Source organism: Halichoerus grypus, chromosome 9 (assembly GCF_964656455.1).
Source record: "Halichoerus grypus chromosome 9, mHalGry1.hap1.1, whole genome shotgun sequence".
Taxonomy (NCBI): domain Eukaryota; kingdom Metazoa; phylum Chordata; class Mammalia; order Carnivora; family Phocidae; genus Halichoerus; species Halichoerus grypus.
This window is the reverse complement of record NC_135720.1, coordinates 16,776,092-16,803,043: the sequence shown is the minus strand read 5'-3', so window position 1 is coordinate 16,803,043 and position 26,952 is coordinate 16,776,092. Positions and strand designations below refer to the sequence as shown.

The 26,952-nt window shown below is 54.2% G+C and overlaps 1 protein-coding gene across 1 annotated transcript; it reads right to left on the bottom strand.

The window, feature by feature from the left end:
- Positions 1-2,960: 2,960 nt before the first annotated feature.
- On the bottom strand, positions 2,961-22,666 carry ZC3H12D (zinc finger CCCH-type containing 12D). Its single transcript, XM_036075009.2, has 5 exons — positions 22,244-22,666; positions 13,255-13,394; positions 9,967-10,201; positions 6,810-6,916; positions 2,961-5,723 (listed from the first exon to the last, which is right to left on the bottom strand). Exons 1-5 carry the CDS (start codon positions 22,546-22,548, stop codon positions 4,912-4,914), a joined length of 1,599 nt encoding a protein of 532 aa, XP_035930902.2. The 5' UTR covers positions 22,549-22,666; the 3' UTR covers positions 2,961-4,911.
- Positions 22,667-26,952: the final 4,286 nt, after the last annotated feature.

Sequence of the window (26,952 nt, the reverse complement as noted above, 5' to 3'; positions counted from 1 at the left end):
TGTCAGCCAGTGTCAGTGAGTCACTCTGTCAGTGTGACAGTGTATCAGTGTCAGTGAGTCAGTCAGCCAGTGTGTCAGTCAGTGTCATTCAGTGTCAGTGAGTCAGTCAGACAGTGTCAGTGTCAGTGAGTCAGTCAGTGTCCATCAGTTAGTGTCAGTGAGTCACTCTGTCAGTGTCAGTCAGTGTCAGAGTCAACCAGTGTCAGTGAGTCAGTCAGTGTCTGTCAGTGTCAGTGTCAGTGAGTCAGTGTCTGTCAGTCAGACAGTGTCAGTGTCAGTGAGTCAGTGTCCGTCAGTTAGTGTCAGTGTCAGTGTCAGTGAGTCAGTCAGTCGGTCAGTGTCTGTCAGAGTCAGTCAGTGTCAGTGAGTCATTCCGTCAGTGTGTCAGTCAGTATCAGTGTCAGTGAGTCAGCCAGCCAGGGTCAGTGAGTCAGTGTCTGTCAGTCAGACAGTGTCAGTGTCAGTGAGTCAGTGTCCGTCAGTTAGTGTCAGTCAGTGTCAGTATCAGCGTCAGTGAGTCAGTCAGTCGGTCAGTGTCTGTCAGAGTCAGTCAGTGTCAGTGAGTCACTCCGTCAGTGTGTCAGTCGGTATCAGTGTCAGTGAGTCAGCCAGCCAGCGTCAGCCAGTGTCAGTCGTGTCAGTCATTCAGTATCGATGAGTGAGCCAGTTAATGTCTGCCAGTCAGTCAGCCAGTCAGTGTCAGTCAGTCAGCCAGCCAGCCAGCTAGTTAATATGAATGGCATTCAACTGTGCCCATTTGCCTTTCTGCTTAATTATCCAGCATCTTCCTGGGCATTGGGATAGGTGTGTCATTCCTCCGTAAGAACAGAGAGGTGACACTGTTTCCCCAGGAACTCAGAGCAAAGTAATTACAAGCTGGGCCAAGCCCCCAGCCCCTCATTTTCAGCTCGGCTGCCAGCAGCTGGGCTGAGTGCTCCGATTCCCAGAGCTTCCTGACTTCTAGAGGGCATCAGTTCAGAAGTGAATCAAAGGGAACAAGGTCACCTTTTGACTCTGAAGAGCCACTTCCTCCCCTGCGGGGGTTTTTGGCAATGGCCCACCGGAGCGCTCATCTGGCGGCAATCTGGGACTGGCAAGATGAACGCAACGATAGCTCGGGCCCTGTAGCAGCAGGCCCTCCAACTCCCACCCACACAGAGCTGTGTTGTCTGGGAACGGGCAGATGCATGGTTTTCCTGACAAAGCGAGAAAGAGCATAAACACAGCGGCTCCTTCCTCAGGCAGGACCAGAGCTGGAGGTGGAGCAGGGTGGGGCCATCCGAAGCCCTGGCCCAATGCCCACACTTGAACACTGCTGCGGGCATTCCTTTTGTCTGCCTGGACACTGTCTCCCTTCTCAGTTCTGAGGGAACTGCTCAGCATCCCCTTAAACCTCCTGACGCCCACCAACCAGGTAGGTTCTGGCAGAAGCTGACAATCCCAGTAGTGCCCTCACTGGAGCCGGAGGAGGGCATGAGACCCAGCTGCCCCCATCGCAGCACGTCACAGTGATTGGTCCAGGGGTGGGCGCATGACCCAAGCCAGGCCAATCGATTCTTCTGAGGCCGAAAGTCCTTTAGCTGAAAGGATATGTGCTAGGTCTGCCAACAGAGAGGCTTTCACTGTGTAGAGAAAATCTCAGGAGGAGAGAATAATCCCACGGGCAGAAGCAAACCGAAGAGAGAATTCTGACAGACAGGGATCAAACCCCTAATTCCAGCCAACCCCGCAGCTGCTTCCACCCCGGCCTCTTGCCTCGTGGTTTGTGAGCCTCGCCTCAGACAAACCAATATCCTAGCTGCCCAGTTAGGCCTCCCCCTACTGACTTCATTTGGACATCGCTGATGCCGTATGTGGTTTGCTCAGACCCTCAACTTCTCCTGAGCCCCCTGAAGCAGAGGTGGGCAGAGAAAGCCAAGGAAGGCCCTCTCAGCCCTCAGGAGGATGCAGTGGACAGTCCCTGAGGGAGAGGCCCTGGGGGACCAGCACTGGCTTGGACACATGTGGCCTCTCCCAACTATAAAGCAGGCACGTCTTATCTTGGGCTCTGACACTCTATGGGAAATATTCTCTGGCTTGTCCCTTTGGTAACTCCACGCAGGGCAGCTTCATGGGCAGGAGGCAGTCCCACAGGACCTCTCCACCTAGAAGGACCCTGGGCTTGGTTGAATTCTGTGCTATCAACTATCTTGGCCCTGCATTTTAATTTTACACGAGGCCCCACAAGTTATGTAGCTGGTCCTGGCCCCGTGCATTCGCTCACGGTGGGATTTGTGATTTCAAGCAGTTGCTCCAGCTCCCAGAGCCCCCTCCCCCACCCCCATCCCTTCATGATCTTCCCCTCCCCCTGACCATGACCATGCTCTTCTCCCTGCAGGGACTGTTGTCCCAGACATGGGGAGCTGTCCCTGCGCCAGCTGGCAGTCGGCTCATTGCTCCCCGATGTGAGTTCTAGGTAAAATCCGGAGGGCTGGGCTTCGTTTTATCTGGGACAATGTGGACATGAGTGGCTCTTCTTGCTTCTACCCCCTTAGCCCCTGATATTCTGTGGTTCTGCCTCAAACTGCCTTCCAGAGGCTTCTGGGAAAGCTGCACCAGCAAAAACACGGTCCGGCACCCGGCTCCTCAGGTTTGAGCAATCGAGGATTCTGGTGCAGGTTGACACAAGAAGAGTGACTTTTATGAGATTGCTTTGTGGTTCTGTAATGAGGATTTTAACAGTCTAGCAAACAGACAAGCAGCCTGCGTCCTTGGGAACAGCCTGCTGAGCATCTAGCAAAGACATGTCCTCGCCTTGGGCTCACCGCTGCTCCTGGAAAAGGTGGATTCCAGCCTCCTCACCCCCAAGAGAGGAGTAAGACCACATAAAGCAGCCATAACATCAGTCTTCACACCCACAATATTTAACGTGAAAATCTGACCTACAGGGAGAAGGCGACATGGAAGAAAATGATATGCAATTTGGTAATAGAGAGCCCAGGCGTGGATAAAAGTGATTTATTTTTGGATCATGGTAACAGTTACGCAACCAGGAACATTTCGCTCACCCGTCCATCCATGTTTTGTGTCATAAAGACATACCAAGACTTTGGAAAAGATTCCAAAGGGGATTACACTGAAATGTGCTGTCTCTTCACTTGTTTTCGTGCTTGCCTTAATCACAGTGAACCAAATAAAATAGCTTTACAGCTTACTAAAACTCAAACTTGTCCTCAAAGGAAGCAGTTTAAACATTTCCTACTGTAAGTCAGCCGTACAACGATACCACGTCAGGAGACAGATCAGAGAGACAAAGCAGCTCCAACATAAAGCCCGTCTTGCCAAAAGAAAAGAAAAACAAAAACAAAAACACCAGGAGGGAAATCCAATTTATCTAGAAAGGGTGTACCCTCTTCAGGACTGAGGTCCCAAAACAGTAAGATAACAACTGTGCGTGCAGTGTCCTCTTTGGAAAAACAGGGGTAAAGAACAGATCTGGCTGAAGCACGCTAAGAGGCCAGTTTAAAAAGTCGAAAGGGGTCCCAGGGAGACACACCATCACTCTGTCTCCACTGCAGCATTTACCACGACTTAGAGGGCCGGAAGCGGACTCTCTGCCAGCAGTGCACACAGCGGAGTGATGCGCTGAGAAGAGTTTCCCTTTGCACTCACCAGTCTGCAGGAAACCTGGGGGGGTTGGGAGCCGATTTTCCACTGGGGGGTGCCTCACACTCTCCCCGATGGCCCGGCCACCAAGGGCCCTCATGAGCAAATGAGCCAAGACCTCGACAGCTGGACTTGTAACCTGGAGTGAATGTGGATGCCCCCTAGAGATGCCGGGACCCCCAGAGGACACAGGGTCCACACTCTGGAAGCATGGTCTCATTTCTTGCCCATTGCAAGCGGGTGGGTCCCTTTGCCCCAAAACTCAAAGCAGTAGCTGGGTGGAAGAAACAGCAGTGGTGGACGGGGGCAATAAACCTCCGTGACTGAGGCTCATCTCAGCTCTTCACTGACCCACCTCGAGGTTTCTGGGCACAAGTCCTGACTCACTGGGCCTTGGCTCACGTGCGAGGTGTGGCTTAGAAAGCTCAGGCAGTAGAGCTGCTGTGCTGGAAAATGCCCTGACGGACGGCTGAAAAACATGGATGCTTAGCCCTGAGGCAAGTGTGTGTGTGAGTGCGTAAGGGGTGAAGGCCCTAAGGGCAGACCCTCAGGACACCGTGCCCCTGCCCCGCCCCCACAGACCAGCACAGCCACACAATCTCAGAGGACAAGGACAATTCTAGGTTCCTCTCATGAGGTAAGAAACAGCTCATATGAAAACTTCCAGATGCCAAAACCTCCATCAACCAACTGACTACATATTTCAAATGTGATTTGATACAATAAATTCAAGGTCATTTACCAGGATTTTTCAAACTTTTGCCCATGACCCACATCAAGTTTCCATGGCTCCCAAGGGTAAACAGGTGCACCCACCTGTAGATAACAAACAGGAGTTTCATACCCAGCTTGATGAGGTGGAGTGGGCTCTGAGATTTCCTATGCCACTCTTTCTGGTGTGACCCATTAAGTTGCTCCTGTGACCCACTTGTGGATCCCAATTGCAGCTTGACAAAACAGCCATGGAATGTTCTGGACAAACCCTTAGAGCCCTCATGGGACGCGAAGTCTTCCAGACATAAGAGATCACTCCCTCCACGGAAGGAGTCAACCTTACTGACCTCCAGCAGCTAGCCCTGCAGGGTCAGTGAGGGTCATCAAGTGCCACCATGGGCCTGGCTGAGGGTGAGGAAGCTGGCTTCCCTGACCATCTTTAAAGAAAAGGGGGCTGCAAAGTGGCTCGCCCCGGGAGCAGGCTGCCAACCCGCCCTGCCCAAGTGGCAAGGCAAGGCTGGGACATCACTTGCAGTGGCTTGGACGAGCTCCTTAGGATTCTCCCACAGGCCCACCAGACCTTTGGAATTTCTGGATGAGCAGGATGAGCCTGGTGACGTCGGAGAGCGCGGGGAACAGAGCCATGACGCTGTCCACCTGGTGGGGCGGGAAGATGCTGCAGAGCGCGATGCGCGCCCGCGTGCGCGCGTCCACCTCGCCGGGAGCCGAGGGAGGCGGGGCCCCCGAAGGGCCCCCGAAGGCGCCGTCGCCCCAGCCGCGTTCCGCCCAGGCCGAGCGGCACGGGAACCGGCCGGCCGCTGGTGGGAGGGCGCGCGCGTCGGCGGGCCGTCGGCGCTGGGGGAGCAGGTCGCTGTGCGGAGCCCCGGGGCCGTGCCCCCCGCGCGGCCGGACCGGCGGGCCGGACGGGCCCTGGGGGCTCCGGAGGCCGCGCAGGGCTGCCGGGGTCGGCGAGGCCCCCGGCGCCACCCAGTCGGGACGGCGCGGCCGGGGCGTGAGGCCGGCGTCCGGAGGGGGCGGACCGAGGAGCCCCGGCTCGTCGCTGAAGGCGAGCCGCGAGAAGCTGCCTTCGAGCGCCGCCACGTCGGCCGCCGGCCGCGCCGAGGGCAGGTTGCGCGCGCCGGGCTCCGGGGCCCTCGGCCAGGCCGCGGCGGGAGCGCCCCGGGGGCCGCCCTGCTCCGCCCCGGCCGCCGCCCGCGCGCTGCGCCGCCGCTCCTCCGCTCCGCCTCCCTCGGCCCGCCAAGCCCGCGTTTGCGCGCGAAGCTCGTCGGCCACCGCCAGCGGCGCCAGGTGCGGCCTCTCCGGGTGGTAGAACTTGCACTTGATGCCGTAGGTGCATTTCTTGCCTGGAAGGGGCGGGGCAGGGGGAGAGGGCGGCGTGAGACCTCGGGCGGAGAGGCTGTGCGGCGCTGCGGTGTGCTGAGCGCGCCGCCTTTCTTGGAGATTCCTCCGGCTGGGGCAGGACGAGGTGGGGAGCAGGGCCCCGGGGCCGGGTGAGAGGGGTGAGGGTGTGGTACGCCCCGCCCCGTGGTGTAGGGCGCCGGACCCAGATGGGCGCTATGGAAACTCCCTTTGGCCAGGAACTGAGACCAAACCTCTAGGTCAATGACCTTCGACGGCCACTTCCCCAGGAACCCTGTGGATAGGGCCAGCCTTGGGGATAGGGTGGGGAGCAGGTGCTCACGGCATAGGAATGCACCTCCAGTTCTGCCTCAGTTTCCACCACTGGCCTCATTCCTTCTGCTAACCATTGCCCTCTCCCTACAGGCTGTTCTAATAGAGATGATCATGTGATTTATCACCCAAACCTGGACCCTGCTGAGAGTGGGAGCAAGATGAGCCAACCTGAACGTATGTGTGGTCACCTTGATTCTAACAAGAAATGACTTTGAAGATCACCTAAGGTTTTTTAAACTTCTATGGACGCAAGAAACAAGACCTGGGGATGTTAAACAAACAACAAACAAACAAACTCGCCAAGGCAAGTTAGGCAAAGAGCTGGCTAGAAGTGCTGTGGGAGAGAGTCCTTAATTCTTAATGGATAGCACTGACCAAAGTCCGTGAACGGATGGGGGTGGAGGGACGGTGGGGCAGGATGCAGACTCGAGGGCCCAGAGTGCCAGGTGAAGGGACGGAGGAGGAGGAGCTTGGGGTACACACAGCCTCAGGGCTTCCTGGATACGCTTTGCCCTGCGTGTGACCCCCTGCCTGTGGCCCTCGCAAAGGCTCCCGTGCAACAAGCATCCAGGATGTCACTTCATCCTTATAATAACCCTGTCAGCCCGTGCGGGCCAGAGAGGTTAAATTAGCTCTTCAGTGTCACACAGCGAGTTGGGAGCGGAACCCGCACTAGAACCCAGGCTGCTGACTCCACCCTGTGCTGCCCCGAAGGGGACGTGCCCCGGGATCATGGGGCGTGGGGTGCTACCCACCATAGGGGCAGTGCTGCCAGGAGGGCTCCGGGGCCTTCGGCTTCCTGCTCAGGAAGTTGCTCAGGGTGGGTCCCCGGCGGCCCAGGGGGTCATCAGGAGGCATGAACCTGTAAACAAGCACAGGGGGGCAACTGCAGGACCCATAGGCTCTCACCCCTGGCACCTGCACGGGGAGCAGGCCCAAGCCAGCCGGCGCAAGAATGGCAGCCCCGGGCATTGCGCTGGCCTGGGCCCCCCGTGCAGGGCCCCTTCTCCCACCTGGGGGGTGTGTAGCACTTGAGAGCGGTATCACCCTTCCTTCTCCCGGATCCCGGGAGGGGCAGAGCGTGGATCCCAGGAGAGCCGCCGCAGACCTCTTGGGGAGCTCCTCCAGCAGTGGCAGAATCACCTAGCGACACCTTTCAGAATGCAGGCTCCTGGCTTCACACAAGTCCTGCTCAATCGGACACGCAGGTGGTTCAGGAGTCTGCGTTGTAACAACTTTCCAGGTGATTTTTACCCACTAAAATGGAAGCATCTTTGCTCTGGGGCTCCCCTGGGCCCTGATCTGAAAGCGACTCTAAACTGCTTTCCCACAGTCCTCAGCAGAAGGGCCGAGACCGCCACGGGGCTACAAACAGCTCTGGGCCTGTGAGCCCCCTTACTTAGATCCCACTTCTCCCGTGTTGCCCCACAGCTCTGGACGTATGCCGGTGGGGGATTAATCTTAATAGAGTTTTGAAATGCCAGCCGGGGAGCCAGTGAAGAAGCAGATCCCGGGTGTGGCGGGCGCACAGAGCCTCAGTACAGGCCCAGCCCCTCCTCTGCAAACCCAGGAGCCTCTGGGTTTGGTCTCAGCTTGTGGGGCCACCTGACCCCAGCCCTGTTCTCAGATGATAACCACCCTGCCCCCTCTCTGCCCCTTCCCGTCTCTCTGGCATGCAGTCTCACAAGGAAGGGCATGCATCCTCAGTGTGCCCACAGCTCAGAGGGGCAAACATTCCTTGGAAGGAAAACTCCCCTCCTTTAGTGTCATCCATATGAATAGTTTTATTCCCAGGAGGTACTTCCAGGTCATACAAAGGCTCCGCTAGAGGAGTTGTGGATCCTAAATGGGGGGGGGCTGTTTTTAATGGGTTGGTGTCCCTCTGAGAGTCAAGGGTCATACTGAGTCCCACCGTGTAGACCACATACCCTAGGCCAGCCCAGAACCGGGCAATCCCCAGTCCCGGGCAGCCTCTGGGGCTCAGATCCCAGCTCCACAGCCAGCTTCTCGGACTTGGGCCCTGACCAAGAATCTTGGGGAGCCGCCCACTGCGGTTATTAGAGGTTCCCAAAGGCTTCACCTCGTGCTCTCCGCTGGACCTCGGCCACGGCGAGCTGGGCCAAGAGGGCCCTATGGACGTGCCCAGGGCCCTGGGGCATGTGTCCTCGCCCACAGGCAGGCAGGCTCTGCCTTCTGGCAGCCGGGGGACCTTCTGGCAGGCCCTTAGCAGAGGCCAGTGCGTCAAAAGGACTTGGCCGGGGCCCTGGGCTGTCGCCAGGCCAAAGACAGCCATGATCCATCAGACCTCAGCGAGGATTTTCTGGAACCCACTGTTATCAGACTTGGCAGATTTCTCTGGGCCTGAGCTGGATAGAGGGAACTGCTGGCCCTGAGTATGTGGACATGACCATGGGGGCTGGTTGGGGGTAGCTGCTTGCAAGCATCTGTCCTGGGGCTTAGGAGGGTGGGAGTGGGGGCAGGCATGTCCTGCAGTGGCCTGAAAGTACCTGTTACCTCTTACGGGGTACAGTTCTCCCTAGCTCTCACAACCATCGCAGACGAAGTATGGTTAATCCGAATATGGTTAACTCAAGGTGAAGAACATTGAGTTTGGTGAGATTGGAGGATTTCCCCCATGACACACAGCCCACGAATGGCAGAGCCTCCATTTGAAACCTCATCTGCTGTCTCCAAAGCCCTAGCTCTTTGCAGCACACCACACTGCCTCCTGGGCCTCGAGGTCAGGAGCTGGTCTGCTGCATGCAAGCGGCCTGACCCAGCTGATCTGTCACCTCTCTCCCCAGCCTCCCTTCCCCAGGGCCACAGCCACTCCCTCACGGGTGCACTCACTCATTCGTTCATCTACAACTAGTTCTTGAGGGCCTGTGATGTGCCAGGCATGCTGGGCCGTGGCAGACAAGATGATACAGGCCCTGTCCTCACAGAGTTGGGAGCGGCTCTTAAACCACATTTCTAAAGGCCAGTCCTAGAACCCAGAAGGAGGATGAAGCTGTCATTGCCTGGAACAGAAACTGCAGTGGGAGTGATGTCCCAGCTTGCTGTGCCCTCCCCACCTCGGCCCACCCTGGGCTAGCCTCAGACCCATGCCTGCCTTGCCGGGCTCCTGGCCTTTCTTTGCCTTTAGCACGCCTGAGGACGTCTGCCTTGCTTCCTCCCCACCTTAGCTCCGTCCGGGAGCCCTTGCCCAGCACCTGCTAACTGGTTCGCACCTTGTGTCCCTGACATCGCCCTCCCCTGGCTATAGCTGGTTGGTCCAGGGCAGACCTGACCCAGGGGAACCAACCTAGGGGACAGAGAACCAACTCGATTCTCTTGAAAATTTCAACCAACAGGTATTGAGACAGACTTAGTTCCAAGATCTTCACAACCCCAGAGAAAAAATGAGTCCCATATGTAATTCAAAACTTAAAAAAGAAAAAAGACATAAACATAAAATAAGTGAATGGAAGTGCAATGAAGTGCAGATTTTCCCCATGATGCCTGTTCCAGTGCTCTTACTTGCAGTAGTAAATACTTTAAAAATAAAAGCAACACGTTGGTGGTGCCCCAGCTGGTGCTTTGCCCACCTGCGGGCAACTCAGTGCCAGGTCAACTACGTGTAGGCATGGGGACAGAAAGGTCACGGACAGCTGGGACAAAATAGCCCTGTTGAGGAAAGGTGGTCACGAAAGAGAGACCCAGAGCGACAGGGAGAGATTATGCGGCCCCGGGGGCAGAGTGGGTGACTCCCGGTGGGCTCCGTCCCCAGGGCTGGGTGCCCTTTGCTTTGACGTGGGGTGCCCGTGACTGCAAGCCCGCCCCCTCCCCGGGCTTAGGCTGGTTGGAGTGGCTTTCTGCCGGTCACCCCAGCCCCCCCCCACCCGGGCCAGGACCCCCCGTGCCGCCACATACCGATCGTTGACGAAGGAGAACATGAGCAGCCTCTGCTCGATGAACCACTTCCACTCGGGGTTCTCGCTCTGAAGGTCGCGGTAATTGTCGTTAGAGACGATGACGCCGTCCAGCTCGTAGGCCACCTTCACGATGTAGCGGTCGTCGTAGCAGACCACCCGCTTGCCGTTCACCTTGCGGGACGGGGTGTACACGAGCACCGCCTGCTTCTCCAGCGCCTCCAGCACGTGTTGCTCTGGGGGCCACGGGGGGGCGGGAGACGGGATGCAGCGGCTTCCGGGGCGGGGCCCCCAGCCCGACAAGCACTCGCACACCCCCGGCACGCTCGGCCGCTCGGGGGCCTCTCCCAGTCCGCTCCCTCCTTCCCCACCCACGGCCCAGCCTGGCAGATGAGCAGGGAGGTCCTGAGAGGCACGTGCCAGCAAACTGGGGTCAAGAGGACTTGACCCTCGTCCCTCTCTGAACACCAGATTTTACATTTCCTATAAAATCAGGAGGGCAGCTCCTCCTTCACGTCCCCGGTGTCTATGAGTAGACTGGCTAAGCTCATGTGGGCGACAGCTCCCAGGCAGAGTAGTGCGGAGGCCAACGTGCATCACGTACCACAAGGGAGCTAAAACCCACATACCCCGCAAGTCTACTCTTGGACCTTAGCTGTGCTTCTGGAGGCATGCAAAAGAAAATCCCTTCTACCGCTAACAGGTACTCAGAACTTGGAAGCGCATCAGCATATTCTTCACAAATTGTTTCTTCCCTCAAGTCGACATCCATTCCTCCATGACATGGTGTCCAGACTTTTAAAAAGTACACAATGCATAGAGGGTACAAAGGGTACTTTTTAAAGCCCACCTATGCAGCACTCCCTTAGAGAAATGGCACACGCCATGCTCCCGTTGGCCCCCCCATTTTGCTGCTCCCCTCAACATAGCCCAATGTTTAGAATTTTGTGTTTATAATTCCCTTCCTTTCATTTTAAAAAAATGTGCATGTATCCATCCCCCAAAACGACTATTTTCAATGTGATTAGGACCCTCTAGACTTTACACAAATGGGATCGTGCGCACATATTCTCGTGCACCTTGCTTTCGTCCTTTAACGTTGTGTCGGGGCGGTTGGGCCATGTCCATAGGTTCACTGCTGTCGGTTCTGCATGTAAGTCTCCCGGGGACAGAAGTACAAGGATTTCTCTAGGGAGTACCTCTAAGAGTGCTGTTGCTGAGTTACAGGGAAAGGCATTTTCTAAGACAATGCTGAATTGTTTTCCAAAGTGGGTATATTAAGTTACTACCCAACACAGCATTTTAGAAGACCTCCTTAATGCTTGGCATTTTCAGGTTTCTGAATTTTTGCCAATCTGGTGGGTGTACAGTGGCCTCTTACTGTGGTTTTATTTTGCATTTCTTTGGATACTAATGAGATTGAGCATCTTTTCGTATGTTTATTGACCATTTATGTTTTCTCTTCGGTGAAAGGCCTATTCATGCTTTAGTTCATCTTTCTGTGGGTCCTTTGTCTTTGTCTTATTAATCTGGAGAAGCTCTCTATAGATTCTGGACAGTAATCCTTCATCAGGAATGTGTGATGGATGGCCTCTCCCAGTTCAAGGCTTGTCTTTTCATTTTTTTTGTTTTCATGGTATCCACTAATGAACAGAAGCTTTTATTTTAGTGCAGTCAAATTTATGAATCTTTGCCCTGAAGCTTTGTACTTGTTGTGACTTGTTTAAAAATTCCCTCCCTACCCCCAAGTGATTTCCCTACCCTTTACCCATACTACATTTACATATTACACAACTGTTGAGAGCCACCATTCCCCATGTTCAGACAGTAAAGAATGATTTGGGGTGACTGGTTCCTGGTAGAGAACTGAACACAAGTATTTATCCCCGCCTCCTTCTCATGATTGGATTGAAGTGGCAGTGAAGATGCACACAACAGGGAGGGGGTCCATAATCACATTAAAACGGGCCAAGGAACAGCAGCAAACCCTGGAGAACAGCAATGAAACCAGGAGAGCAGCAAACCCAAGAAACCATATTGACCCCGTAGCCCATAAGGAGCCACAACCCAGAATGGATGTAGAAGGCTGAAGTGGCGCCTGGGTGGCTCAGTCGGTTAAGCATCTGCCTTTGGCTCAGGTCATGGTCCCAGGATCCTGGGGTGGAGCCCCGCATCGTGCTCCCTGCTCCACGGGAAGTCTGCTTCTCTCTCTCCCACTCCCCCTGCTTGTGTTCCCTCTCTCGCTGTCTCTGTCGCTATCTTTGTCTTTCTCTCTCAAATAAATATATAAAATCTTAAAAAAAAAAAATACTAATAAAAGGAAACTCTTAAAAAGAAGGCTGAAGTGGAGGGAGTGGGACGAGGGCAGAAGTCAGGGTCATGGCTACTCGTGGCGCAGGTGCATCCATCCTTTCCCTACCCTTACCACTATCAGGAAAGTGAGGTATCCCTAGGAAGGGGGAGGTTCCCATGTGGCCTTTGACCTCCTAGAGTAAAACCATCATCGTTGTGGCTTTGCGGTGAGCATGGGCTGGGCTGCCCAGCCACGTGCCCACTGCAGACAGGGTCTGCCCAAGTGAAATCTGCCAGTCAGCACTGATGGTCAGCCCTGCCGGTCAGCCCTGCCGCTCCGGGAAAGATCCACATGCCAGGAGAGAAAACACAAGGAAATCACATAGATATGCATTCTAACCAACCTGGCTCTTTATTTGCAAATAAAAGCTGGCCGCCAAACAATCACTAGACTTTTGAGAAGATGGAACAGCACACACATACATACGGCGGTGAACGAAGAGAACTGGCCCCAGAAAAATTAAATAGGATTCACGGAACTTAAGAGAACTTTTTAAAGTTTAAAGTTTAAAGAAATAGTCAGGGGCGCCTGGGTGGCTCAGTCGGCTAAGCGTCTGCCTTCAGCTCAGGTCATGATCTCAGGGTCCTGGGATCGAGCCCCGAGTCGGGCTCCCTGCTCAGCAGGAAATTGCTTCTCCCTCTCCCTCTGCACACAATAATTTTGGGGACTTAATCATTCACACTAAAACACAAAATAATTTTTTTATTCATCTATTCAACAACTATGGACTGAGCACCTACTATATGCCAGACATGCTGGGTGCTGGTGCGATGGCAACGAATACCTATAATCAGTGCTTTCAAGGAGCTTATAGTCCAGTGAGAAAGACAGACATTATCACACAAATAGCTAAGTAGATAACTGACTATAATTGTCAGGAGCACTACCAAGAAAAGGTGTATAGAACTTCCTGAGCATACCTCTGCTCCAGCCTACCTCTAATAGGGGTGTCGGATCTTGGTGGGTCTTTCCTCCAGGAGGGGACAAAAACTTTGATGTAGGTGTGTCCTCTGTCCCTGAACCAGTCCACAGCCAGCTGGATTCCCCGGCACGAGAAGGCTTCTTTATTTCCATGGCTACGACGGGAAAACAGAGAAATCTGTAGAGTCACAGGAAGGGTTCCTGAAGGGTGATTTCCCCTGGGAATATCCTGAATCACAGTCTCATAATCAAAGGGAATCAGGAAAATCTGCATTTTAAAAATAGTCCATTCTTTGCAAAAAATGTATCCCTTAACCGGCACCATGCAGCTTGTGATAGTGTGTATACAGAGTGGGGGCTGGGCTCCAAGGCAAGGGCATTCCGAGCGTTAATAGACAAGACCCGCCTTTTCCCCTGAAGTTAATAAGGATCAACATAAGGCGGAGGACAGTAGCCATCTGCAGAATACTCTTGCCCTAAGAGAGGGGTGTAAATGTGTTACGGGGCTCCCCAAGTCCAAGTAAGGAGGCCAATGTGCCCCCCAAATGCCACTGAAGTGTCGATGGAGGCAGGAAAGAGAGAGCAGTGTGAGAGGAGGCCCAAGACCAGGCAGGGCCTTGCGTGCCTTCCTGAAGACTTTCTTCTCCTAAGAGGAATGAGAAGCCATAGAAGGATTTGAAGACTGGGGGAGTCTATGTGATGTGATGTGATACGACCCAGGGTGTGTTTCTAGAAGCTCAATCCGGCAGCACAGCGGACGCTACATCGGAAGGGAGCGAGGTGGGGGTGGGGTCCCAGTTAAAAAGCTGTCACAGTCATCACAGCAAAACTGGATGGTGACGTGGACCACGTGGGTGGCGGCGGAGAAGGGAAAAGGGCAGGTGAACCTGAGAGGTATCAGGAGGGAAAACCTCCAGAATGTGGTGACTGATGGGATACAGGGTGACAGAGAAGACTTCCAGATCTCTGGCTTGTGTAGCTGGTGGGCTCCTCGTTGAGACTGGGAGTTCTGGAGGAGGACAGGGTTCGGAGGCAAAGAGTGTTGTCACGGACACACACTGAGTGGGAGGAGCCTCTGCGGCCTCTGGGTGGAACCGCTGAGTACACAGCTGGGGTCCAGAAGAGAGTTCTGGGCGATGGACACTGGGGGCATCTGTGCTCACACAAGGGCTGGAACCAGGGCATGGAGAGAACTGCCTGGCTCCCCAGAGGGAGAGCAAGAGGCCTGGAAGACGGGTCTGGGGGTGCTCTGGGACTCAGTAGCTGGTGACGGGGAGAGTAGGGCAATCTTACAGAAGAGACAGAAAGGGTCTATCAGGCCACAAGGAAGTAAACCAGAGGAGTCCTGCATTTGCAAACCACAGGAAGGAGGTGGCCAAGTGCTGCATGAAGTCTGAGAACATCCCTCAGACTGAGTCCGTGCAGGTTGGTGGTGTTTTGCTGGCGAGGGAGACAAGTGGACAGACCTTGTATCTAGGTAATGTAATGAGATTGCAGATCAGACTTAGCCCTGGGTGCGACTCAGCCTTGCCTTAGGATGAGGTCACTCTCCGCTCTGCTTGCAGCCCAGCTACCTTTACCCTGGCCAGGCACATTCCCCACTCCTACCGCAGGACCTTTGAACCAGCTATTTCTTCTCCTCTCGGCCCAGTCCACGCCTCCTCCTCCTTCAGATCTCACCTTCATCTCTACTTCCTCCGGAAAGCATCCCCCCAGCCCCCTATTACAAGTTCTCACGGCACTAATCACAGTTGAAGGATGACACCCCCCATAGGATGAACGGGTTTCCCCCTCTCTAAATCACAAGCTCCTTTTGCTCCCCATTGAATTCCCAGCACCTAACGCGGTGCCCGATGGTTGGTAGCGGGTCAGTAAAAATGTGCTGAACACAGGAGCAGCTGCGAAGACTCAGGTCCAGCAAGCAGCTAGAGGAGGAAGAGCCCCGGGGAGGAGCCGGCTGGAAAGAGCCCAACACAGGAAAGGCTTGGCTTGTCCAGGGACCAAAGAGGGAACAGAGTGACCGGGGCATGGGGAGGGAGCAAAGGGGAGAGCCACAGGGCACCGAGACGCCCGTCCGCTGAGAAGCCTGGTCCGCAGCAGCCCGCCTACGTCCAGACAAGGACAACGCTCCAGATTTTTCGTGTTGGGCTTTGTCTTGGGCATAGCCCCTCCTGCTATTTCCTCAGAGGGATCAGGATAGGTCCGGGTTTGCCAGAGAAAAACGGGAGTCTTCGGAAACACGAATCGATAGTATTGCAAGTCAGGCTTTGTGGAGAGACTGAATGAGAACTCTGAATTGCTTCGGCTCCAGGGACAGATCAGGAACCAGGCCTTGCGTCCTACATCGGTAGGTGTCTTCCGGTTTAGAGAAAATAGCCGTCTGGCCATGGAGGCCGCGCTGGGAGGCTGATGCAAACAGTAAGGAGAAAATACGTCAATGTCTGTGGTGAAAGGAAGAGGAAGTTGACAGCGCATCCCTCTGCCCCAGCAGAAGCTGAAAAAAGAAAGGTGATGGAGGGAGAAAGAGGAGGTCCTCACCCCTGCATCCCCCACCTGCTCCACCGCCTGAGCCAGAAGGGGAGGGGGAGGGGTAGAAACATCAGGATGGGTGTGAAGAGGAGGCCGAAGGCTTGTCTCCCAGCACAGCCTAGGCAGGTCACAAGCCTCTCGGAGAAATCCTGGTTTTAGCAGGTGCAGCATCCCACGGGGCCGCAGGGCTGCCTTGGAGCAAAGGGACAGACAGGTGAACTGGAAGCAACATCCCTGGATCCCTCACATGCCCCCGGGCCTGGTGGATTGTCTGAGGCCTGGGATAGACAAATAGGCCCCTGGAGGGGGCAGAACAGTAAGCCAGGATGGCATTCCAAAAGGCCAAATGGGACCAATGACCTTTCTCCGCTGACCCTTCAGAAGCCAGGCCAGGCCAGACCAGCTGCTCTTTAGGAGAACCCAGTGAGAGTCCCAGACCCCCCTCTCCCAGCCAACATCAGGTCTCAAAGCCCCCAGATGCCATGTGGGAGAAGAGCAGGGGAGGGAGAGGAAGCGTGAACTCCAAATCATCCAGACGGCAGAAGACACTGAGGTATCACAAATTGGTAAGTCTAGGTTTGTCCCTCTCCATTACCTAAACAGGTAGGGAAGAGATCGTATCTATCCTGGAAAAGAAGGTCTATTTTCTGTGCACACTGAGGCAGGAATGTGAACAACTAAAGACACCCCATCCACAAACATGCCTCTGTCGGCTGCCACGAAGTCTACCCTCCGTCAGTTCTCGAGTGAACCTATCACTGCCACAATTCTTTTAAAATGGTGTCTTGAGTGCTCTCTTTTCTGTGACTTCCCATCAGTTTCTGTGACTACACACCTTTGATGGGTAGGTGGCCGGAAGGGGCACGTTCAGTGATGAGGAGGAACCCAATCCCTCTGAAGAGGCAAAGGTGAGCGGGGTGATGAGTTCTGGTGATGACGGGCAGGACCACAGCCTGCGGTGGCCCTGCTGGGGGCATGTGGAGGGGAAGGGATTGGTAGTTCAGGAGTTCAGGAAGAGAAAAACTGAGGAATGGTGCTACCATCAGCTTCAAGCATCGAAAACCGGTCCCATGGCTTCTCGGACACAAGACTCCAAGATGGCAGACCCTTAGCCAAGAGTTTCAAAAGGGCAAGTCCAGGAGAAGACGGAACAAACATGCATCTGCCCATGGCCTTTCTTCCCTCCCTAAGAAGTGCTCTCCTTTTCAACTTTGACTCCAGGCAAGGGAAGTCAGGGACTAAACCCTAGAATCACTAAGCTGGTGACTCCGGAATGGAGGGTTTTCATTCAGGTCTGTTGTTTTGCAGGACTGGATTCCCACACGCCCCACCCTAACCTCTCCTCTGAGCTTTCTGGTCTCTTTTGAGATGCAAAGATTGTTATTGTTCAACCCTTGCCACATTTTTTTTTTTTTTTTTACCAACCTCAAAACCCCAGTATGGCTGCCCTATTTCTGACCACAGAAAGGCCCGGGCCATGGCAGGATTGAAGCCACAAGCAGGGGCTACCTTCTCGCCACTTGTGGGGGTCTCCCTCTAGGAGCCGGCAGAGCTCCCAGTCAGGCAAGAAAGCGGCCACGGTCACCCTAGGACCGCACCGCTCGGCGCACAGACGGAAATGCAGAAGGACCCGTTCACTTAGGCATCGCTCCACGCACTCCACATCGATTTATGACCGTCTTCAACGAGGCTCGGGCTGGGTCCTCGAGACCGGTGAACAAGACAGACCTCATTCCTGCTGCTTCTTGGAGCTCATTTTTAATATTTGTAGCGAGTCCTGTGTACCAGGCCACTTCGCACTCTGCACTCCGGTCGGTACAAGGAGCCCCTGAGGAAGTGAGCGTTGTCCCACTGCACCCTGGAGGAAACTAAAGCAAAGAAATGTGCCCAACTCCCTGATCTAAAGACAGACTTCAGAGCCTGCTCCGTAGGGCTGCAACCTCCTCCTCCTCCTCTGTGGCTTATCCCGTGTATTCCTGGCCCTCCCAGTCTCTGCCCCTGAGATGGAGACAGCAATTCCTTTGGAGCCTAAGTCCCCTGCTGTTAGGAGGCTGGAGTCTGGGGAGGGACCTTAGCGCTTACTAACGGTCACTGCGAACCAGCTCGTCAGACTGCAAGCTGAGAGCCCGGCCCTGGGAGAAGGAGACAGAGGAGGGAGGTTTTGAATAAAGGGAGGGTGGTGAGAAGTGAGAAGTTCACTTCTTCCCTTTGAATAAAGGGAGAAGTGGGTTGGTGCCCGAGGCAAACTTTGTCTGCAGGCCAGGTGGGCAGCCACAGTCCGGCAGCCTTGTGTAGGAAGTGGCCCACCTCGGGGCTCCTCACTGTATCGCGGACTCTTGCCCGGGAGGTTCTGCCGAAGTCAGCGGCTCACGGAACAGTCCCACGAGCCTGAGGTGGCGGTTGTGGGTGGGAGGGAAGGAAAAGAGAAGTGGTGGTCCCTTCAGAGCATGACATGTGAAGGCACGCCACTCTTGCCACTCCGTTTCTTATTTGGGGTTAAACTGCAAACCCCCGGGACCTGCAGTTTATAGCCTTTGCACCCAAAGACCTCTCCCCAGCTGAGGTCAGGGGGAAGAGAGAGGGCGGCCTCTGAGAGACGGGGCACCTTCATCTCGGGTGCAGACCTCGCCAGCGTGGGTCAGAGGCAACTCAGGGGCTCAGAAGCAGGTGTGACCTCAGCCCGGGTGTGCAGCCTCCCCTAGTAACCCACTGAGAGGGGGCTGATGACCCCCCCCACCCCGTTGCAGGCCCGAGCCCTCCTCACCGAAGATTTGTGACTCCAGAATAAGCCAGATTCTGTTGAAGTTCCTAAGAGTTTAAAAATGTACATGAGAACCCAAACAAAAAGCCTGGTGCACACCAAAACGAGGGCCCATTTGCATGAAACCCTTGTCTGGGGCAGCAAGAGGATGTGAAATTATCAGGTGGTTTTCCCCCAAGCTGAAGTCCCTCACATCTCGCTTTTCCTACACTGGCCCGCGGAATGCACAACCCAGGGGGCACTCGAGAGCCGGCCTGGCAAGCAGAGCGGGCAGCAGTCGGCCCGTGAGAAGCCGTCTCCTCCCAACGCCCCATGCAGCTCTGAACACGCCGGCCACGAAGGCCGCCTTCTGCTTCAAGCCTGCTGGACGCTTTCCCCGGGGTCAAGGGCAGAGCCGTGGAGTACGGAGCTCCCCGCCTCGTCGCTCCGGTACGGACCCACGTGCGCATGCGCACAGGCACAGCGCCGCCCTGCCCCGCGGACGTGGGGGGACTGTGCTGGGAAATCGGTCTCTGCACGGCTGCACCGGGGCCACGGGTCAGTGCACAGGCGCTGCCCTCGGCACACGGTCCCAACAGGCTGGCTGCAGCAGGAGAGGCGTCCTGGGCACCGGTCCTGCAGAGAGCACCTGCCCCCTGGTGGGGGACTGGGGGGGCGGGCAGCGCAACCTGTCTGCAGCAGGCAGGTCGGGGCTCATCCTGCTGGGGAAGGGCTCTGGGCAGCACAGGCAGCCTCTGGCTCCAGAGTAGAAGTCCGTGGGGTCAGTCTCCCACCCTGAGACGCTTTCGAAGGCTGGACAGAGAGAAAGCCAAAGATGCACGGCTCTTTGGAAAGAACTCTGACAGCCGAGCCTGGCACTTAACTGCTCTGTGACCTTGGGCAAGTTACCTACCCTCTCTGAACCTTGGCAGAAGAAGAGAAATTCCTTTATAAGAAGAATGCATTTATCTCTTTCATGCATGCATAAAATAATCACCTTGAATCCTAGAATGTTACAGATGAAAAGCCATTTAAAATTATTATTATTTCATCCAACCTCTTAATTGTATAAACAGGGCTCAAAAACGTCAGGTGACTCACTCCGAGGTCACACAGCTGAAAAGCTAGATCTGTACAGTCCAGTACATAGGCACTCACCACATGTGGCTATTTACACTTAAATTCAAATTAATTCAAAAGAAATAAAATTTAGAATTCAGCTCCTTGGTCACAACAGCTACATTCCAAGTGCTTAGCAGCCCCATGCGTCCAGTGGCCATCGTAATGGACAGTGCAGGTATAGAACTGTCCATCACCGAAGGGAGTTTTATTGGGCAGCTCTCAGCTAGAGGTCAGGACTGAGAGCTTGGGACCCTTGGCAGCCCCTCAGGGCAGCAAGGACATGTGTCCCAATCTGCCTTTTCAGTCTTTCCCCACTTCTTCCAGGGCCAGACAGCAGATGAAGCCATATCCTCTTCAAAAGCAGAGAATGGCCACGACTGTGATGCTACAAAACCTCAGGAAAGGAGAATTTTCAGAAACCACGTTTCTGAGGTTAACTGAGTTTTGAGGTCAACAGATCATAACCAGACACCATGTTGGGTTTCAAACTACCCATTGCCTCTAAAGGGTGAACCCCACCCTGAAACCTGTCCTTCGCAGCTGGGACCTGGCGGAGCCTGAGGGTCACGGGTCGTGTGGGAGCTCCGGCTGGAAGACACAGTGGGAGGACACTGTTGCAGGAGAAGGAGCGGGGGATGGGGCAGGACCTCAGACCCCAGCTGTCTCCCAGACTTGCCTCTGAGCAAACCAAGTCCCACCCACCAGCTGGTGGCTGTGCGATGTGTCTTTTTTTCCTAACCAGAGCCGCAGGGGGCAGGGGAAAGGAATGGGATGCTTGTGTGCGCACAGACACGTGTGTGCACGCACACAGATGTCCACACGCCGAGACCTCACGCAGACACAAGTGTGCTTTGTTGACTGAGATGATTTTTAGGCAGCAAGCGTGGGAAAGCGTTAGTGTTCTGACACACTCTTTATAACAAGCCTGAGTGATGGCTTCCATTTGTCACCCACACAGATGGAGAGTGAAGGGGTTAAACGGATGACAGCTGTGGGTGGTGGGGGTGGGGATAAATGGATTTACCTGGGACACATCGTGGTCACACACAAGGAGAAGATGCAGTTTAAGTTTGAATTCCAAGCAGCAACAGAGATTTTCATCAACAGAAAATCCTCCAAAACCACCCTATCAAAATAATTTCTAAAAACTGCCTGGTCCCCCACAGGAGCCTGCCCACACTTTCCTGTGGCATCTGACATAGTCCTTCTAGCCCACAGCCATTCTTTCAGTCTGGGATCCCAGAGCTGGTATAATCTTAGGGCTGGAAAGGTCTTCAGTTTAAGCAATACCCTTTTACCTTTAAAACCTTCTCTCTATGGATGTCCAGAAGGAGAGGTGACTCGTCCTGATCAGACAGAGGCCAGGTCCCCCTCACAATCCTCAGACCTTCTAGGACACTCAGAACCTTAAAAATTCTTAAAAGTCCTTTCAACTCCCCCTGATATCTCAAATTAAGCAGGATTTCATAGGCTGGTCTATCGGGTACTTACACGGGAGCATGTGTGCGGATGTTATAGAGACCCCAGGACCAGCCCAGGGTGACCCGGCTGGCTCAAACTTGAGCCAACACTCTCAGGACACACGAAGCGGGACACCTAGGGACAGCACCCAGGGCTGGGCCATTCTGGGTGGGACCATTCCACACTTCTGTCCTGCAGTGCCAAGCCCAAAGTGAGCCTTCCCAATCCCCCCCAAGAAAGGCCACTGGACCCGTCAGCCAAAGGACAGACGCCCTCCTGACACGTTCAGCTCTGCGGGTAACACAGCTTTTCTCAGTTCCAGCCAGTGGCTCGGCTTTTGAAAGGGGAAGTCCTCTGTTTACAGCTATGAGGGACTGATTTCCTAGGGATCTGCCCTTTTGCCCACCTGTAACTAAGGCACGTAGCACAGAACTGCACTTGTATGAATACAACCTCCTGCTTGCCCCGCGTGGAGCGTGGCTGAGACGGTGAGAGTGTCTGCAAGCTGATTTTAGCCACGCAGGCGTCAGGCTCTCATCGCCGAAACACACCAAGATGCCCAGACACGAATATCCACCACCGTGTCTGCAGCTCAGGGGCCACGGGGCGCGTCTCAGACCAGCTGGGGAACCACAGCGCCACCTGCCACCCTGGAGCAGCAGGTCTCCTCCCCCGGGAGAGGGCTTCCTGTTCAAGCACCTTTCCCCATCTGATTCTCATTACCTCGAGGGAAGTAGCAGAGCTCTTAGTGGCCTGTGTCACAGAAGAAACTGGAGATGGGAGACTCGAGACGAGAAGCCACAATCTGCCAAGGCCCAACGCTAGGCTCCTCCCCAGTTCCCTACTGCCCTCCTCAGAAGGGAGCCTCTCTCGGGGTTGGCATGCTAGTAGGAACCACTTGCTGAACACTTACTCTTCGTCAGGCACCCTCCTAGGTATTTGGTGCAGCTCCAAGTCTTACAACTACTTTCTAGGGAGGCTTTATACCCACATTACAGATGGAAAAAGTGAGGTTCAGAGAGGTTAAGTGACTTACGTAAGGCCACACAGGGGATTCAAAGGCCCATCCATTAGCCCCAAAACTCTTTGGACGAAACCACTGAAAAGGGGGACAGTTCTCCCACCCCAAGGCTACAGGATGAAGCAAAGTACCTCATTGCCACATTGCTGCCGTCGATCACTATGGGTCGCAAGGAACTGGCTGGGTCTCCGCAATCCTCTTCCAGCTCTGCCGCCGGCCTGCGCAGGGCAGAGTCTGGGGTGGCGCAGGAGCCCCTGGGAACGAGCAGGGGCGCCGCGCTGCCCTCATGGGCCCCCGGGCGGCTGCCGGTCTGGATCAGCTCCTGCAGCACGTCATTGACCAGGGCGCCTTCACCCAGTTTGCCCAGCACCCTGACCACATCCTCCGGGCTGTAGCCCAGCTTCTGGAAGAACTCCATCTTGCTTGAGCGCTCCATGCCGCGCCAGCTGGGCCCCCGGCGAGGGTCCGGCCCCTGGTTTCCTTTTGGCAGAGCCACGGTGGCATGAGCTAAAGAGAAAAAGCCTCCATCAGGTGTTTTCTGAGCTGCCAGGCCTGGAGGCTGTCGGGTTACTGAGGGCAAATTATGCACGCTCCCTCCCCGCCTTATCTGTCAGGAAATCATGTTGCCTGGTCCCCTTGGGGATTTTCAGTTGCTCAGTGTGGTTGGGGAGCCACAGATGCAATCATGCTGCTTTTACTAGTGCACTTTCTGAGGCCTTCACCCCACACAGGGGCCCCCGCAAGGATCCACTGGCCAGAGGCACGGAGGGCAGCTGAGCAGACCACCCAGCGCTTGGAACATTTGTGCACAGGCCAGAGGAATGTTCCTGAGGCTCTGTCATGCGCGGAATCCCACCTCCCAAATTCATACGCTAAAGCCCTATCTCCCAGCACCTCAGATTGTGACTACGTTTGTACATAGGGTCTTTAAAGAGTTGATTAAGTTAAAATGAGGTCATTAGGGTGATCCCTGGTCCGATATGACTAGTGTCCTTATAAGAAGAGGAGATTTGGGGATGTGGTGGCTCAGTCAGTTAAGCACCCCACTCTTGGTTTGGGCTCAGGTCATGATCTCAGGGTCCTGCGATGGAGCCCAGCTCTGCGCTCAGTGGGGAGTCCGCTTCCCCCTCTCTCTCCCTCTGCCCCTCCCCCCACTTGTGTGCACGCTCTCTCTAAAATAAATAAATCTTTAAAAAAAGAATCATGAAAGTATATTTACTGTGAAAAAAATGAAACAATGCTAAAGTATAAAGAATAAAAATATAAAATGTCTCTTCGTACAAACCCCAAATCCCACTTGCCTCTCCTACTATTTGTTTGTATCCTTCTTGTGCTTTTCCAATGTCCTGACTTGCATATCGAATGGATCCACACATATTGTCTTAGCGGGCTTGTTTTTACATAAATAGTATCATACTATATGGTTGTGCAGCAACTTGCTTTTCTTATTAAAACTGCATCTGGGAAATCTTTCCATGCCAGTTCTTCTGTTCTGCTGCTCCCTGTATCCCCAGCATTTAGGACAGCACCTGGCCCAGCGGACTCTCCATGCCACATGATGGAAGTGTAGCTTGCCTTCCCCTTCTCCCTATTACAGATCAGGCTCAAGGAACACCCGCGCACATCCATCCTGTCACCCGCCGTCTTCCCCGCAGGACAGGTGTGCGCGACCTCCCCTTCCTGGTCTCCTGCCCACATCCTTGGCAGCAACCGCGCCTTCCTACCAGGTTCTCAGCGGGGCTCCCCGTTCTCTGCAGGGCCACTGCCCTGAGGCTGGAGCCCCAATAGAACGACCCCGACGGCTCTGGCAGGACAAGGGCTTTTGCAACCTGGACAGAGCGGCCCAGCTGCTCTTCTGCGTGTCGCCCCCACTCTTGCCCCCCCCCAAGCTCACCAGGGACCTCCTCACTGCCGGATCCAACAGCAGCTTCACGCGCCTTATCCAAACTCTCTGCAGCTCTCAACGCCAGGGACCACACCCTCGCGTGTCATTTTAAATAAAACATTTGGAAAACATTTTGGACCACCTCCTCTTGAAACTCTTCTCCCTGAGGCCGTACAACTTGGCCTGAGTTTCTAAGTCTTTCCAGTTCTTTCCTTAGTCTCTGCTCATGTGTTTGACAATGGGGTCCTGCCCAGGCCGTCTGCTCTCCCCATCGTGCTCCCCACCTGCCCCTACACCCGGGGCACTTCTAGCTGAGACCTCCCTAAGCACCAGGCACCCCCACTTATAAATCTGTAAGGTAAATGGTATGCATGCTATTTGAATAAAGTGCCGGGGGCGGGGGGAGCTCAGAATACTGGTAACTCGCCAAACATTTGCTGAGTCTACTTCAGTGGTTCTCAAAGTGTGGCCCATGGAAACTTGGGGAGGGCCTACAACACTGTCAGGGAGACTTCAAAGTAAAAACTGTTTTCATAATAACACTAAGGTGTAATTTGCTTTTTTTCCCCACTCTCATCCTTACGAGTACGTCATGAAGTAAGTATCCGTGTTGTGCGATGTTGGCGACAGAGCCAGCCCATGCCCAAGCCCACAGGCAAAGCCGGCCGTCTTCTGCTAAGCCACATAGTAGAGATTTGCACAATGTAAGTCAGTGCCAGTCTCCTTACAAATTTTCCGGTTTGGGAAAACAGTTATTTTTCATAAAAATGCATCATTTATATAAATGTAATGGTTTATTGTTATTTAAGGTAAAGGAATATTGTTTAATTTCTTAATTTTAGTTTCTCATAAGGTACATATCAATGGATGGATATAACCCCACATAAACAAAAGCTCTTTTGCATCCCTAATAATTTTTAAAAGTGAAAAGGAGTTCTGAAACCAAAAGTTTCTTCTTAAATCCAGAGGTTTCCAGTAGGTATTTCCAAGAAGATGGTTCCATGGAGGTGACACATAGACATGTCACCCAAGGCCCCAGGACAGAGGTGCAGGGTCTTTCCCTCCTTTAGCCTGGGCTCTCTCACCCCCATCTGCCCACCTGCCCCCTACACCACCCCCCCACACCTTCTTCATCCCATACCTAATTCACTGTCACAGCCTCCTACGGGCCTCCCTTCACAACCCCATCCGGCCCAGCCCCTGTTTGTAGCCAGCAGTATATTTCTAGAACAAGTCTGACCATATCACGCCCTTTCTTAGAAACATCCTCAGACCCCGTGTTGACGACAAGAAAGACACCAAATTCCTGAGCAGTCTGCCGAGCTACCATCATGCAGTGCTGACCCTGGTCCACCTCCTCGCCCACCACTGGCCCACCTGGCCCTTTCTCTTGAGCCCTGCTATATCTTCCCCCCACCCCCACCCCCCAAGCATTCCAGAAGGTTCTCATCACTGTGCTTCTGCATATGCTTTCCTCTCTACCTGGAATGCTCTTTTTGGTTCAGCAAACTTCAAGATTTAGCTCAAGTGCTACTCAAAGTGGTCACCCCTGAGTCCACAAACAGAATGAGTGGCTTGGTCATCTATCTACCAGGCACTTTGCTCACACCTCTGTTAGAACGCACTGATTTGTCATTTATCTATATCTCAGGAAACTGTGAACTACATTCCCACCTATTTGCCTCAAAATCACCAGCACCTGGCACAGTGCTAGTATATTGGGAAGTTCAATAGAGTTTTCTTCAATCGATGCCCAAAGCTGAAAATAATCTTCCCTCCTCAAATACTTTTTCTTGGGTTCCCATCTCATTGAATGGAGTCCCCCAGGCCCCAAGAAGAAATCTCAAGGTCACCTCTCACTCTTCCCTTTGCCTCACTTCTACACTCAACTGGACAATTTCTACTTCCTGCACATTTTCCACAAGCACCCCCTCTGCCTTACACAACAGGACCTTAGTTCATTCATTCATTCATCCATTCATCCATCATTCATTCATTCATTCATTCATGTAATAAACACTTCCTGACCACCTACTAGGCAGCAGGCGCTGTGCTGGGACCCAGTTCCATAAACTATATACAGCCCAATTTCAATTTGTTCCCAACCTATTCAGGAAAACAGACCAAAAATGTAAATAACAAGCCATAAATCATGACAATAAGCACAGTACTTTCAAATAGAAAAAAAAATGTGCTTTCAAAACTCAGGTGAGGAATAACTTATCTTCTTTTGAAGGGAAAGGAAAGTCCAGAAAGACCCTCATGGGACTGGACAACAAAGGACAAGCTGGCTTTTCCCAGTCGGGGAAGAGCTGTGGCATCTCTCCCGGGGGGCCCTGGGGGGGACTCCTCACCCCACTGCCACCCACCACAACACTAATCTAGCTAGTCCACGGACCAAGATTTCTGTCCCTCCGTCCTGTACAGAGTAAATGTCACAACTCTTGAGCAGGAGAGTCAAGGCCCTCTCCACCAGGCCCGGCCCACTCCCCAGCCCCCTCAGCCATGTTCTTCCAGTCCAGCTTCACCTTCTGCTCCTTGACCGGTGACCAGTCCTTCCTCTCGGGACGGTTGTTCTCTCAGACTGGGGTCCAGCTTTGATCTGGTCTCCGTGGAGGAAGAGGATCCTCACCCAGCCTGGCAGGCCAGCCCCACACCAGGCGTTGCTCACTGTCCCTGAAAGACCCATGGGTTTCATTCAGGCTCTTCCTCCCTCTGCCTGGAGGCCTGCCCCTTCCTGCCCCAGGCCTGACCCCGCTGTCACTCCTGTCCTTCCCAATCCTGCTAGCCCAGCTCCACCCCCACCTCCACCCCTCCCTGCCTAGGCGTGCAGGTGGCACTTATTTTGATTTGGAAGACAGAGAAGGGAAGAGAGAGGAGGGGTGGGAGAAAGAAAAGAGAGAGGGAACGAAAGTGAGAGAGGGGGAAAAAGAAGAAAGGTTGGGACAGGCAACA